The following is a 17127-nucleotide window of genomic DNA, read 5'->3' as shown; positions in this document are numbered from 1 at the left end:
AATAGTAGGATTTTTTTTTTTTGTTTTGCGAAGGAAGAGAAAAATGCATTATGCATTCCCCCCGGCCGGTCCGGTGGGATATGCGGGACTCGCACCCGCTAAAAAACTCTCCCTGTAAGGCCAATCTTTGGCCTCCCGCCGATATTTACACAGATTTAAATTCTGAGATATCAGGAACATGATAGGCAAGAGAGATAATACAAATAAAAATTTCAACTTGAAATTTTGAAAACTCTAACTTTATTTTCTTTTCTCATGTACAGTATAGTGAAAATTACTATCTAAATATTAATTGTTCTTATAATTCATCTCTCAATTTTCATATGAACGCTACATTCGCTACAACTTATAAATGCCTAAGGAGAAAAAGATCCATATATAAATATATATGGAATATATCCATATATATATATAATACTTCACACCTTATGCCAAAATATAATTGCTTGTTATATCGATACAATATTATTTATAGAGGAAAATAAATTGCTCAATATTTTTAATATAATACATTTATCTATATAATTATAAATTTATATCATTAAGTCCAATCATTTCGATATAACTCAACATTGACCAGATTTAAAAGACTATTTCGTATTTAGCACAGTAATGACGCATTTTACACAACTCTAAATTAGTGTCGTGCATGGATAAAATAAGATATCACCTTTGGTCCCGTTGATAGAAACTTACAGTTAATCGTGAAAATTGGACATGTTAATATTTAGCATTAAATCGCTATTAATATCTATATCAATTTATTTACGATTAATTTTGGTATTATATATCTTTTTTTTATAAGTATACATCTCAATAAAGCTAAAATCAAACGGTTCTATCAAACTAAAGATAACTAATCTAATTTTCTCTCTTCACGTTAATTAATGAGCAATCGTTGATGACTATTCATGTAAATAAATGTTTTCCCGTTCTTTTTTTACAATCAAGTAAATATCGAATACTATGTACATTTTCTATCGTCTTGCGACGGAGTTTTGGTTGTTTTAGCTTTTTCTATATCATATTTACATGTGCTTAACGTGGAGCTATAACCGGATTTTAGTACCATTTAATTATTTCTATTGAAAGTATAGTTTGAAAGAATATACATAATAAAATGTAACACTCGAGCAATTTGCAATATCGATTACTAATATCACGAGGACATATTTCTTAGTTGTTATTTTTTTCTCCACGTTAAATGCGATGTGAAAAACATAAATATCTCCTTTTCTTGAATTTATACATATTCATATATATATATAGTGTGTGTGTGTGTGTGTGTGTGTGTGTGTGTGTGTGTGTGTGTGTGTGTGTAATATAAGTGTATGTATTACATATAAGAGCATGTGTTAATGTCTGAACAAATATTTTTCATTTCTATAAGTGACTTTCTAGCCGTATAAATCAGCACTCAAAATATTAAAATGCTATTTGAATATTTTTTCTTATAAGTTAATCCCAAAATACTACAAAAAACAAAATATAATAATAACTATATATTAAAATCGCAGATAGAATATTTTTGTTTTATTTCCAAACTTAAACTGATATCGATTTACATCTTTGCATTGCAAAATTTTAAATTCTATTTAGACAAAAATTTTTAATAATACATATACAATAGTTGAATAGATAAAAAAATATTGCAATAAAGAGTGCATATTTTTGTTTTTAGTGATTTTCGAGATTTAACAATTACCAATTTTAATGTTAAATTATCAAGTCTTTTAAAATGCATCCTATTTGGAAAATAATTTTTAGTAGTATTCTAGGATTAAATAAAAATTTTGTCAAAATTATTTGTACGTTTTGTTTGTAAATAAAAAGAATATAGCTTTCACATTTAATCTGATATCGATTTACAAACGAAAACAAATGATATAAATTTACATATAATGAAGGAAAAAAAACAAAAAAACTCACAAATCTTGGAGTCTTTGCATCAAACAGATTCTTCACTGTCTAAGTTGCTTTATAAGTGCTGAGATATTTATAGAGAATTAATAGCGCGCAATTAATATCTTCCTGCAATCTGAAACAGAAAACAGAAACCTTTTTATAATAATTAATTTTTATTTTATACGCAGTAAACACTATTTGTTGCAGTATATAACATATAGTGGTAAGAAATCATATAACGTAAGTTTTAAAATTACGACTATTTAAACTTTGTTTCAATTTTTTCCTCAAATTATAATTATTTTTTTAAATTAAAAAAACTAAACAATTTTTTTTTAAATATCTATTTGAGGGATAAAATTTGCATCAATATACTTACACTTTTTAACTTGTTACGTCCGCCGAAATTCCTGATAGATTCCAATAGTGTATCCCTAGAATCTAATTGAACTGGTACTGATTTGGGTTTTGCGCTGGCATTTTTCAGTGTCACTCCTGTTATCACTGGCATGGTTGGAAGTTTAGAAGGATGCATGTCCTCACTAGAACCATCGATTGTTGATAATTCATTATGCTTTATTTGATTATTATTTACTTTAGATTCAGTAATAGGTATCTTGAATCCCTTTACGACAGGCATCGGTGGATTGATTTTGACAGAGTTATTGATATTACATTTGAGGAATGTTTCATTTTGCGGCCTAAAATTTTGACTCGTCCCATTTACTCCCACGACGGACGTGAACCTTTTTGCCTGTGCATTCTCCTGAATATCGTGCTTGCAGAACTGACTTTTGGATGAAAGATCGTTCTGATTAGATACCTTCGCATACTTGGCATGACTGTTTTGCTTGACATTCGGTTCTGCTGTTTTTTCTATCTTATCCATTTGTATATCACAATTCGACGAGTGTTTATTAATATTAGCGCGTTTAGGTTTCTGCTTAAAATTCATATGCTGAGCGAATGTATTTGTCAATTCTCTGAAATTTATTGATGTGTCGATTTCGTTTTCACTGTTCTTCGACATTTCCTTCGGCATCTCAATGAAGGTCTTCTTCAACTCGACCCCCATCACAAAGGGTCTATCTGTGTCTTTTGTCGAATCAAACGCGTTAACTCGACTCGACATCGGTGTCTTGAAACCTGACGCTGTTGTATGTGTGATTAGCTTTCTCGTGAGTTCGTCAGGATTCTTATTCGCCGAAGAATTGATTTTAATCTCGTGCTTAGCGATATTATTTTTATTGACATGGCTGGCATAATCCACGAAATCCTTCTCATTTTTTGTGCTGTTAATATTAACAACGGTCTTACTGCTGTTCGTATTGTTTCTTCCTAGTTTATAATCGGTATCCATTTTGATTTGAACATTAATGCTGGGTCTTTCCGACCAACTGCCCAAACTGATCGCAGGTGGACCAGTATAAACGTAACGTTTTATATTTTTTTCTTTTGGCAATTGTTTACATTCCGGTTCTGAATCCTGAGATTCGCGTGTTGAAACTACATTCGTTTTGATGAAATGTTCGTTGGATTCAGGCTCATATCTGCTAGAAAATAATTGTATTATTATAAAATGCGTAATATACACAATATTGAGAGATGCAGAGTAAAATGATAAGGTAATTAATATTAAAGAAATCTTATTAGCATTAATTAGCACTAAAATACTGAATAATATTTCGAGTCCTTTAAGATTAGCTTGTAAGTAATAAGAAATACTCACCTTTTTTCAGTTAATAATGCGCTACTGTATTCTTTAGACATATTTTCCTCCGCTTGTTGAGCATTTTTCAACTGCGGTAAAATACTTTTCAGTACCTACAAGTTAAAATAATATCTTTATATGATTGTTGACAAAGCTGAAGTATTATATCATTAATTTTATCATAAAAAAACATTGACAATTATTATAATTATAAATTATTAAATATAATTATCATATACAAGCAATTTTAGTAGAAATTCAATATCAATCAATAGCAGCAATTATATTAATAATTATCGCAATTTCGGTAAAAAATTGCTGTGTATTGTATACATTTATATAATTCCGCAATCTATTTACTTCTTAATAAAACCATATTTTATGTATAATAAGTTGAATCTATCATATTTGATTTATGATTGTTACCCTATAACTCGAAATTACCTGCAATGATTGTAATTGCTTCTCCTTGCTAGGCTTTTTTTGATGTTTTAACATGTTATCTCTCCATTGCGAGAACTTTTCGTTGCCTCGTAATACGTCGACATTCAAGTCTGTGATGCTTGTAGATTTTTTTATACTAATACTCCCCTGTTCAACTTGTGGCTCGTGCTTTCTTTCACCGATTTTCTGTGTTTCTGTTTGGTATTTGGCGTTACTGGATATCGATATATAACTCTTGGATCGCTGGATATTAGTCTTTTCATTGGTCGCGTTGAGAGACTGCAGTCTGTGGATCAACTCATTTTGATTGTGATTTTTTGGTTCGGTTTTACAATCAAGGTTACTGGCATTCGATTCTTCAGACTTAGACATCACCTTCATGTCATGCGATATATTGTTAATTAAATGCATATTCATCATACTTTTCTTATCATAACTATCTGCTTTATTCCTTGAAAGTGTAGCAAACGTTTTAATAAATCTATCATCTGTGTTTTTCGCATAACCGCTGGATTCCTCAAACTCTTCGAAAATGTCTAGGCTATTCTGTTTGGTATAAGTAGTGATTGTAAAGTTGGGCAAAGTATTGTCCACGGGCGCTATTTCCGGTGCGGATAAGCTGTTCATATTTTTTCTATCGAAGTCCTTATTAATAGTTTGCGTTAATGTTCCGATCTCTATTTTGTTTTCCAATTCCGAAATAATTTCTTTCCGCAAATTTGGATTAGGTTTCATTTTATGGGAAATGTCGGATGTTTGCTCGACAGATTTATTTAATATTTGTTTATCAATTTCCGCTTCGGGCACGAAGTCTGTTTTTTCATTTAAAGCTTCCTGCAATTCAAAATTCGCTTCAGAATTATTCAATAAATTCTTTGTCGATTCGATATCCTTATTGTTACTATCTGTCGCATTAGCTAACTTCGAAACTGAGCTTCCTTGCGGTTCCTTGAAGGCCTCTACTGATCCCAGCGTAACCGTATCATCATCGTCAAAGACAGGCGAATGTGAATCGCGAAAGGCACTTGGCGGAGCCGGAAGCTGATACTCCCAGTCGCTGATCGACAAGTCTTCGCTTATCGCTGACACGTAGTCAGAAGTATTCTCTTGCAAACCTGTCGCAGTCATATTTGGCGTGCTAGCACTCAAAGTATTTTCTGGAAGGTCGATACACGACTTATAGCTCTCGTTCGACTCATTCTTGATACCGACGAGTTCTGATTTAATTGTGGAATCATCGAGAATGGGGACGACGTTTGTTTGCATGGATGCGGTTGTATGATTTGTCTTAAAAGGCAACGATGTTTCCGGTATTGGAGACGATGAAGCTGGTACTGGGGACGACGAGGCTGGTAGCACATTTGATAAGGTATCCGATACCTTCTGTAGCAGAATATCGGTTTCGGATGGAACATCTTGATTACCTATTATAAATATAAACAGAATAAAAAAATTAGCCAAATATTATGCTGGTCTTCTCTTATGCTAAAAAAGATTGTAGCTACATACTTATCAAAAACTGTTAAAAATGTAATCTAAAAATTAATTCTAAAGTTAGCAATATTAAAGAAACCGAAAAAAAAATTTAAAGTTATTTATATAACAAAGACATAAAATATGATAAATATTCACAAAATAGAAAACACAAAACATTTGAAGTTAAAATATTCTAATCTAAATAGATTATTTAGCATGATCTTTTATAGAGATGATGATTACATAGCGCAATCTTATCTTATACACAATATTTATGAATAAAAAAAAAAACACTAAGAAAACACTAACACATGATAAATAGGAGAAACATGAAAATGTAATTTTTTACATAAATGGAAAGAATTTAAAATTATCGACATAAAATGATATGTAAGCAAGTTCAATATTCTTAAAATATCTCCAAATATAGTGTTAGTTGGTAAAATTATTAAGTATAAGAAAATTGTATAGTATATAATGTATGTATATACATATATAAGAAGTAAAAAAATCTTAATTTTTTTTTCTATTTATTATTAACATAAATTAAATGTGTATGTATTCGCAACAGATTATTTCAATGTACATACGTGCTTAAATAACCAATTATTCCTTTTTTATTCACTCTTACCCGCTTACCCCTATTCCCTTTCTTTATTTTCCTCTCTACTCCATCTAATCTTTTCCTTTCCCTCTCCTTCCTTTCCTTTCTTTTTCTTTTCCTCTCTCTTCTTTCTCTTTTCTCCCTCTCTATCTTTATTCTACCTTCTTCCTTTTCCTCCTTTCTTTCCGTCTTGCTCCCTTTCCTTCTTTTCCTCTCTCCTTCTCTCTCTCTCTCTCTCTCTCTCTCTCTCTCTCTCTTCCCCTCTTCTTTCTTTTATATAAATGGATATTAAATACATTGATAAATAAACTCGTGAAAAAATATTTAAATACAAAGTATGATAATAGAATGTTTTGTATCTTACTAATCAATATGTTTAGATTATATAAAAATACTCTACAAACAGATTATATTAAAGATATTATTTATATAATATATTAACACTTTCAACTTTAAATTTTAATTGTGACAGAAAAGAAATGTTCTTAATGTATCTTTTTTCTCTCTCTTCTCTATATAAACCTAAAATAATTCTGTTTTAAAATTCTAATTTTAAAAATGTCTCAGATAAATTTATAAGATTACTAATAGAGATTTAAAAATAAATAGAAAAATATTTATACATATACGCCGGCTTCTCTTGCCTCATGTCTTACATATTATTTATATATACTAAAAGATGATTGCAAGATAAATATTTCTAATTGCGTGCGTGCATAATATAAAAGAAGCGCTGTTGAGTTCTGGAAGAATGATAAAAGAGGGTAAAGAATTTAAATGGAGTAAAACAAAGATTTCAGAAAGTAACGGCAACTACAACGATGGGAAGAACAAGTATATGAAGGTGGGGTAATTGACGGAAGGATATCGTTATCATACATTCATATATCGTTTGATATCTAGGATAATCACCTATGATTGATCAATCAAAAGGTCCTAGTGTTTAACTGACAGTGTGGACTATTGAAACCCGCGCGACTTGAAAAATTAAGAAAAATTTCGGAATATATATTAAATAACCAAAGAAGCAAGTAAAAATTATTTGCTCTTCACCAAAGCCGAAAATCTCCCTAAACTCTCATAGAATTAATTTTTCGATTGATATTTATTAAACATTTTTTACTCGACTCTATAAATCCTAAGCTATTTTTTAACACTCTGTATATACACATACATTATACATATATACAATTTCAAAATGGTATGCACAGGACATGAAATTGAAAAAATTACAAATTTGCGAAGGATAACAAGGGTCAAAATAGAATGTTAGTAATATAATGACATGCACCTGTAACTCTTTCATTTACATCCACATCCCTTGTATGATTAATGCAATGTCCTGCATCAATTTGCTCCTGCTCTATTTGTGACGCACTTGAAGATATTGAGTTCCGTGTGGAGAAATTCAGGTTCAAAGCGTGCGCGATGTCCTCTGGAGACGAAGTGAAATATCGCTTTTGTCTCTTCAAGGTATCCATCTCAAAGTCATCTGATTTAGACTGGCTTCGAATCACTTTTGTCCGTTTAGCATTCTTCATACTGTTGTTTGATTCTTCGCTTTGAGCAGTTTGAAGTTTTTGGCATGATTCATTGACATTTTCCGCAATGCTATATTTTATGATACTATTTAAGGTATCATCTTCTTTGATGACATCAAAATGATCGCACTTTGGTATGGTGGAAATCACCGTGCACATTTCTTTGTTTTTTTCAAGATCATTCTTTATTTCTGTGCCGATCATCGCATCTTTCGGACGCAAATATTTCGCTGCCTCAATGCTTTCCTCATTCTCATGGGAAGAAATTCTTTTTCTCGACGCTCTGAATGGTCTTTGGCAAACAGATTGATGATATGATTGCTTCAGTCGTTCGCTATCCAGTTCTGCCATGCGATCCGGTTTGGTCATACTTTTGTTTAGAGAATCATCGTTCAATAACATATATGATTTATCACTCTGATTCTCATTTTCATCACATGTATCAATGTTTTTAGACTTTACCTTGTAATCTTGTTGTAAGAAATTAGTCTCTTCTTCTTTGGAAATAACATTACATTCAAGTAATAACAGTTTCTTTTGCGATACATTTAACTCCATGGAATCAGAAAGTAGCCCAGTATTTTCTTTATTACTTAAATATTCGCTCAAATTTAATGATTCATGATTTATATTATCGACAATGTCTGGTATTTTTCCCTTTTTGCTAAATTTATCTCCATTCAAGAACTTATCTTTGGATTCAAAATATGTTTCTGAATTAATAAGGATTGATTCCATACAGTTAGAATTGTGTAACTCAAAATTGCTTTCCATTTTATGATTTGGATGTTGATTTGATTTTAAAGACACGCTATCGTCAATTGTAATATCATCGATTTTTGATGTCGTTTTTTCTTGGCCTATCTGTTCTTCATTGGAAGGTGCAAAATCGATTTTCGACTTTGAATGTGTCTCTTCTCGTTTAATGTGTCTAACAAAATCATCTTCGTCCAATGACGATCTATTTTCAGTATTTGAAGCGCAGCAATGTGTTTTATGTATGACATGTTCAGAGTTTGCACGTTCACGTGATAAACTGTTTATACGATCATATTTCATGCTCACGGTTCTAGGCGGTGCCAAGGGTGGAATCACTTTACGCTTAGGTACCTTTGGATGTTCTGAAGCGCTAGCCTTACACGTGTTAACCTTTCGAGGCTTGGGAAGGGGTACAGGTTCTCCAACTAGTTTGGATAAAGAAAGAAAAAAATAACCGTCACCGAAAATATAAGCAAAATGTGATACAAACAAGCAAACTGATTAAAGTATATGTACATACTATGTGCCGAATAGAGCAACAAGAATACATTCTAGATAAATTCCCATAGAGATGTAAAATTAAGTCTTAGTGCAAAATCGTGTGTCCATATACTTTTATGTAACCAAAAATATTTGGAATAACATCATTTTCTCCAAATAGAAACATGTATTATTCATATTGTTTCATACAGTACGCGAAAAGAGTGATAAAAGAGAATGCATACAAAATATTTCTTTATACATAATTTAGTTCTCTTTCTTTAATTTATAATATAATTTTGTAACTTAGAAAATTAAGTGACTCCAAACTCTTTTGATGCATATACAAATATAAATAATATAAAATTTTAATAAAATTGATTAAAAATAGCTTATTGAGAAAATGCAAATAAACAATATAAATACCATATGTGGTTAAAATTGATAAAAATAATATTTATTAATTATAATATATTTTAAAAAATTTTTATTTTAATAATACGATTTTTTAAAGATTTATTACCACAATATTTAAGATTGGAAAATTATCAAAACAATGTCCGGAAAAAATGTTTTTTTAATCTATTCCTAATTAATAGAATTTAAGGATTAATTATTCATTCTAATAGAAAGTCTATTACAGAGATCGATTATATCTATTAAGTTTCAAACAAATTCGCCAACTCTACTCTCGAGAATCGAATTCAACTGGACCAAAAAACAATTCCAGTTTTCATTCGATTCTTGACGATTGACCAAGCCAGGTGGTGGTGGTTGCAAGATGCTTAACTTTCTCTCCTTTAATCTATTCTCGGTATGATTTATAATAGGTAGCGAGGGTAGCTCGTCAATGTCGCTAGATATGGAATCTGTGGGTGCCATTTGGATATCTAATGGCTTCGTAGAGATCGCAAATATTTGCAAAGTACTCAAAAGCGGAGGAGACAAGTTGTTTTCCGCGTATTGTTCAAAGGAATTATTCCAAGGACTTTCCAGTATTTCACATTTCATATTTTTTATGTTCGGTTTTATGCCCTCCAGATTCATTGACGTCTGCCTTCTTCTCAATTGCTTGTTTGAATAATCATATTCTTTCGTGCAACATTTGGCATAACAAATCAATTTGTTTGATTTGTTCGCGAAAAACTTATGACTATCGAAAGAAACTTCTTCGTGATTTTCATATAAACTTGGTATTCTTTTAAGACTTTGAGATTCCTGAGATATGTGACCTATTGTATTTTGGATATGATCTTTGGTTACGATATCGAGCGAAACATTATTAACAAAATTAGTACCTATAGAATTATCATATTGCGAGCGGTATCTTTGAGTAACAGTATATAATCTACCCTTCTTCAATATCGAAAATCTATACTTTCTAGGATATAATGTAGCATGTGACATTTCATCATTCATGCCCATATCTTCGCTGATTTGATGCGGATTTCCCGAAGAATCTCGCGCTTTGAAACTACGGAGCAAAGCATTTGAGCTACTGGTAATACGCACTAACTTACCTTTTTTTGTTACTACTCTAGCTTGCTCTACTTTTGGGGCGACTTCTACAGGCGCGACCATTTCCACATCCGTTTTAACAAGCTTATAGTTGACCGAATCTGTTTCAGAACATGCCTCGACATTCATTTTCACAGTACGATTCTGCTCAATGTTGTCATCAAATTCATACGTCGCGGCTTCCGACTTTGGTTCATAATCCAACTCGAGCATAGACTGCGTGCTGATGGCGTTTTCTATAAAAAATTTATAAATTAGATCATTAGGGATATACTATATATATATATATATATACTTAATATGATCAAACACAGTTTTAGAAAATTTATAATATATATGATATATTATTTTTTAATTACTCTCCAAAACTATACTTGAAATATTTTTATTTTACATATTTGAATTATTACTTTTATAATCGCATTTATCGCGCGATAAATAATAATAGTAATAATTCAGACATGTGTTAAATAAATTTATTTTTATATATAAAATATATAAAATTTTATATTTTTATATAAAATATGTCAAAGCTCCTGAATTTTAAGTCACGCAATGCTATATTGGATATATTTATCTTATTACTTTGATTGTATGCGGAAATAAGCGTGGCACGTATTATGATGAAACTTAAATAGTTTATGGAAATGAGCACGTGCGCAAGAATCGCTGAAGAATTAAAAGAGAAAATCAGACTTTCATCGACGCATAATGCGAAAAGTATTTTCAGAGAATTGGATTGCGTGTCTGTCATGTATACATATGTACGCATCATTTGGCTTCCGAAGCCGTACCGAGACATATACTGTGTGTGTGTGTGTGTGTGTGTGTGTGTGCAGAGATCGATTATATCTATTAAGTTTCAAACAAATTCGCCAACTCTACTCTCGAGAATCGAATTCAACTGGACCAAAAAACAATTCCAGTTTTCATTCGATTCTTGACGATTGACCAAGCCAGGTGGTGGTGGTTGCAAGATGCTTAACTTTCTCTCCTTTAATCTATTCTCGGTATGATTTATAATAGGTAGCGAGGGTAGCTCGTCAATGTCGCTAGATATGGAATCTGTGGGTGCCATTTGGATATCTAATGGCTTCGTAGAGATCGCAAATATTTGCAAAGTACTCAAAAGCGGAGGAGACAAGTTGTTTTCCGCGTATTGTTCAAAGGAATTATTCCAAGGACTTTCCAGTATTTCACATTTCATATTTTTTATGTTCGGTTTTATGCCCTCCAGATTCATTGACGTCTGCCTTCTTCTCAATTGCTTGTTTGAATAATCATATTCTTTCGTGCAACATTTGGCATAACAAATCAATTTGTTTGATTTGTTCGCGAAAAACTTATGACTATCGAAAGAAACTTCTTCGTGATTTTCATATAAACTTGGTATTCTTTTAAGACTTTGAGATTCCTGAGATATGTGACCTATTGTATTTTGGATATGATCTTTGGTTACGATATCGAGCGAAACATTATTAACAAAATTAGTACCTATAGAATTATCATATTGCGAGCGGTATCTTTGAGTAACAGTATATAATCTACCCTTCTTCAATATCGAAAATCTATACTTTCTAGGATATAATGTAGCATGTGACATTTCATCATTCATGCCCATATCTTCGCTGATTTGATGCGGATTTCCCGAAGAATCTCGCGCTTTGAAACTACGGAGCAAAGCATTTGAGCTACTGGTAATACGCACTAACTTACCTTTTTTTGTTACTACTCTAGCTTGCTCTACTTTTGGGGCGACTTCTACAGGCGCGACCATTTCCACATCCGTTTTAACAAGCTTATAGTTGACCGAATCTGTTTCAGAACATGCCTCGACATTCATTTTCACAGTACGATTCTGCTCAATGTTGTCATCAAATTCATACGTCGCGGCTTCCGACTTTGGTTCATAATCCAACTCGAGCATAGACTGCGTGCTGATGGCGATGTCGGAATTAGCTTTGGGACAATCGATGTCGGAATTAGCTTTCGATGGTGCACCAATGTCCGATGGTGGTTTCGAAGGATCCATATCGGACGTCAATGATTCCTCGGAGTCAACGATGCGTTCTAATGCCTGCGTGGAAATAGCTGATGAAAGTGGCCTGGGCGTCGGCGGAGGAGGAGCTATTCTTTTCTTTCGAAGACCTGTGCAAACAATTTACATGAACCAAGATATGTAGGAAACAGCTTTTCATACATGTAATCAATAAAAGCAATAAAAATCGCAATAAAATAAATTTAATTTGCTTTTGTAATTTAATTAGAGTTAAATTTTTCTCGAGTAATATATATTTACTATTATCTACTGTTTCCTTAATAACAATAAAGAGACATTTATTATTGGACTGCATCAACACATCAACCACAAGTAATCAAATCTCACCGGTGGAGCTGAGGGAAGTGTTGCTAATTCCCCGACTGAGCGTTGCGCCAGTCATCACCAGATTGCTCAAACTTTTACTAGATTGTGAGGTTTGCGCCAGTTTCCTGGAGGTATTGGACATGCCTGGCGCTTTGCTCCGCCTAGGCAGAGTTTCCGGTAGTCTTGCGGCCAAGTCCGGATTATCGCTAAGCACAGAGGCCTCATGGTAACCGGAACTGTCGCTACTGTTACGGCTATGATTGATCATCATTTTATCTTTGCCGCTGTCCCCAGACGTACTTTGAACAGGAGGTACGGCATACGTGGGCGGCTTCGGAGCTGGTCTCCTTTTCCTCTGTGGTCGAGTTGGTGGTTGAAGGGGACTAGCGCTTCTCGCGGTTTCGTCACTTCTGGCTGGTGACACGCTGCGACCCCCGAGACTATCCGTACTAAGTGAGCTCTCTTTGGATTTTTTAAACATAAAGCCAAACACACTTTGTTTGGTTTGCTGCCGGCGCCGCTCCTCTTGCCTCTGCAGCGCCATTATGTCCTGCGTACTTAGTGTCGGACCTAGACCTTTGGCCTGTTTTGCGTAAAGAGTCACTTCTTGCAGATGATAGTCCTGCAGCGATAGTGATAAATCCAATGTCTCCTCCAGGTTAGCTGGAATAAAAAGAACAGACATTGATAAAATTCTGGACACATTGAGATCAAATGCCGATTAGAATTGTCTGACATCTGATAATTAATAATTCCAATGTAGTTCAAGTAATTTAGAGAGAATAACCGGAATTTTTACATATTTATAGTTACTTTACATTGTAAGTGTAAATAATATCAATATGATTTTATCAATATTAGATCAAAATGTGTTGAATATTAGATATTGATTGTATGCGGAAATAAGCGTGGCACGTATTATGATGAAACTTAAATAGTTTATGGAAATGAGCATGTGCGCAAGAATCGCTGAAGAATTAAAAGAGAAAATCAGACTTTCATCGACGCATAATGCGAAAAGTATTTTCAGAGAATTGAATTGCGTGTCTGTCATGTATACATATGTACGCATCATTTGGCTTCCGAAGCCGTACCGAGACATATACTGTGTGTGTGTGTGTGTGTGTGTGTGTGTGTGATTAGCACATAGATATTATATAATTTTCCACTATGTGATGAACACGTAAACACAGACACACACATATCGTTTACTATATTACAAAAATAACACCTTAAAATTTTTTAACAGCCGAATTATTAAAGGATTTTCGAAAAATATGCAACAAGAAACAAAAATTAATTTTTCTTGAAACTTTCGCACTATTATCCGCGTCTGGCTTTAAATGGCCCCGGGGAATTTAAATAATTAAATATGTAATTAAAATGTAATTAAATTGTAATTAAAAGATAATTAAATATGTGATTAAATTCATTATTAAATACAGATATTTAATTAAATGCAGGAGATTTTTCGTTATTTATTTAATTATATTGATCATTTTGTGAATTTATTTTCTTAAATTTATTCACACAATTTTGTTGAATTTATATGATTAAAATGTGCAAGAGAGTACTCACTTGGATGACGAAGCTCGTAATTATTTTTGTCCAGATTCTTCTCGCGGCACACTTCATCTAGAATTTCTCCGAGGTTCATCTTCGGACTGACCCTCGATACATACAGTTGATTTCTCGGTAGATGTACCTGTGCCGTTTATCAAGTTATCGCGTATTGCATTACCGATTTATCGCATTCGTGTTGCAATATATTCTAAGTTCGCAACTGGCTTTAAACGAGATCATTCGCTTTCAATATTTATCGATGAATCGAAAAAATACAGATCAAAATACTTCTATTTGCTATAGTCTGTTTGAAATTAACATTGTATTCGTACTTTATAAAATTTTAGGATAATTTGTTTCTACCTCAATTAAAAAAAATAGTAATATAAACATAAGTAATATAAACATTCTTTAAAAAAAAAGTAATATAAACATTCTCAACATTTATTAACAATATGTAAAAAAAAGAGACAAGAAATGTATGACTGTAATAATAGAAAATATATACATATATGGTAAGATAGCTGGATTTTTTTGTATGAATAAAATAGTTAAATCAATACTATAATAATTAAAAAGTCTCTATATATTTCTATATTGCTTTTTACCTGCAATCTAAATGTGGTTTCAAAAGGTTGATTAGCTTGCTTTGTTTTACGTGGCATACACGTGCCCTGCTTGGGAAGTAATTTAACCTAAAATAAAACAGAAACCCTTTTAATCGCGTCGCGAATTTTTTATTGACTATCTCTTTTAGCCATAAAAGTATGTAAAAATAAATTATTTTTTCGCGATATAAAAAATATGGTATTATATCTATTATGTCATATATAAAATGTTATATTCAATTTTTTTTTATATCGGACACGAAGCAAATTACGAAAATTTATATATATTTATACAAGACATATTAAATGTACTTGATTAAACGTACAAGATATGTAAAACAAAATATATTTCCACCTTTCTATATATAAAATTTTCCACATTTATGTTTGAAAAATAATAACAAATAACTTTCACATGTGTATGTGAAAATAATAATAATATTTCATAATATTTATTTATTACAAAATCTAATAAAAATTAATACATAGGATTCACAAAAGGAATCATATTAAATTTTTGTATCCCAAAGAGAAAGTATAACGATTGGTACTGAGAATTGACGTGCGAAAGGGTTAATCTAACACGCGAAGCAATGAACGCGAGCATCAAAGAAGTGTCGTTAGAAAGTGCGTAGAAATTCTCGCGTAGAAATTCACGTGACATGTACTGGGAAACTGTTAGAATCATTAATGGCTGACTGGTTGCCGCCCAGATAGAAAATCAGCTAAATAATGACTTGTATTTGCGCAAATCTGTAATCACAAATCGTAACTCGTATGTAATTATCGATACGAGTAAAGGAAAACGACAAAATCGATTGCGCACAACTGATTGTGATTAGATTTCTAATCAATCACTTTTTATTCGATGGTCAATTATGTCTCTGAGATTGTTACTCAGATCCCAAGGACGCGATTTTAATCATTAATCTCCGCGACTGTACATACGCAGCATTGCAAAAAATCATAATGTGCAAGACCACTACAAAAAGTTTGTCTTATATAGAATAAATGAAATTATAAAATAGATTTTCGATTACATGATGTAAATTAAATATTAAAAGAAAGGTTCATATTATTAATCAAATTAAACCAACTAAAAAGTTAATAAATTTCTGTGTGTGTGTTTGTGCTTATATAGATGTATACATATATTTTGTATCTCTCAATGTAAAAAGAGGCCATTATCATGTTTATTAAGAATTAAGTTTTGCTTGATATAAATTAATTGTCTCTGAATTTATATTATTTATATAATTTTTATGAACCGCTAAACAGATTATAAAATCTTATAATCAAAAATGCACTATCTTTATATAAAATATCTAGTTTAAATTACCTGAAGAACGTCCAACGCTCCTATAGGAGTGTTTGGATGATGAGAGAGAACTAAGCCATGTTCACCGATCGCTTGCAATGTATAATTAGAAGCTGTCAATTTGTGAGCCGTCGCAATCTGCACTAGAAGGTCCATCATTGGCGTGCTATAAACAATTACGCGTCAACGATTTTTTCTATTTAAGAGTATATATAATAATTGTAACATGAATTTTTCACAAATATTTTTCCAAAAAGATTTCCATCAATCCGCAATTTTTATAATTTTCATTATTTTATTTTTGTTTTTTATATTTTTTGATCAATATTATTAGATATATAAATTTACTAAGTTTAATTCGAAGAAAATTTTACAGAGTATAAATAAGAGTTGGGATACTATTCCAACACCCGTATTCCTAGAATCAAGCCGAGTTTAAAAATCCTTTACTATTTTTTTCTCTCACGAATAATTATCGTAAATTAAAGACTGAAGATCTTCAATTTTTAAGTATTTTTTGGGGCTCTTTTTGGTGCCAGAAATATACTATTATATATATATATATATATAAATTTGAAATTATTGTAACGTAATTTTAAGCAATCATCTGATTATATAGTACACAAACCTAATTCCGATACTCACATAATTCTTAAAAAAAAATACTTAATTTTCTTTAATTACTGCATTTACGCAATAAGAACAAGAACAACCTTTATTTTTTTCTTTCTTTCCTACTTCTCTTTCTGCTCTTTTTTTCCTGCTTTTTCCTTCTTTCTCTCGCTTTCTCTTTTTTCCTCTCAATTTTCTTTTTTTCTTTCTCGTTTTCTCTTTC

At 31.8% G+C, this 17127-nt stretch overlaps 1 protein-coding gene across 5 annotated transcripts in view; it reads right to left on the bottom strand.

Annotated features, from left to right (window-relative positions):
- Positions 1–229: 229 nt before the first annotated feature.
- The window catches only part of LOC115236630 (cordon-bleu protein-like 1), a 31857-nt gene continuing 14959 nt past the window's right edge, over positions 230–17127 (bottom strand). For 3 of the 5 annotated variants that reach the window (XM_029809207.1, XM_029809210.1, XM_029809211.1), the window contains exons 3-12: positions 16314–16458; positions 14975–15061; positions 14382–14508; positions 12825–13466; positions 12155–12586; positions 7432–8865; positions 4061–5484; positions 3635–3729; positions 2285–3458; positions 230–2038 (exon numbers count right to left, since the gene is read on the bottom strand). In XM_029809207.1, the coding sequence (XP_029665067.1) occupies positions 2021–2038; positions 2285–3458; positions 3635–3729; positions 4061–5484; positions 7432–8865; positions 12155–12586; positions 12825–13466; positions 14382–14508; positions 14975–15061; positions 16314–16458 (5578 nt within the window). In that variant the 3' untranslated portion in view covers positions 230–2020. The remainder of the gene's footprint in view (positions 2039–2284; positions 3459–3634; positions 3730–4060; positions 5485–7431; positions 8866–12154; positions 12587–12824; positions 13467–14381; positions 14509–14974; positions 15062–16313; positions 16459–17127) is intronic. The other 2 variants (XM_029809209.1, XM_029809212.1) reach the window with 2 other exon arrangements.

The sequence above is a fragment of the Formica exsecta genome, unplaced genomic scaffold (assembly GCF_003651465.1).
Source record: "Formica exsecta isolate Colony F162 unplaced genomic scaffold, ASM365146v1 scaffold258, whole genome shotgun sequence".
Lineage (NCBI taxonomy): Eukaryota > Metazoa > Arthropoda > Insecta > Hymenoptera > Formicidae > Formica > Formica exsecta.
Note: the sequence above shows the minus strand (reverse complement) of the source record. Positions and strands in the feature narration are given on the sequence as shown.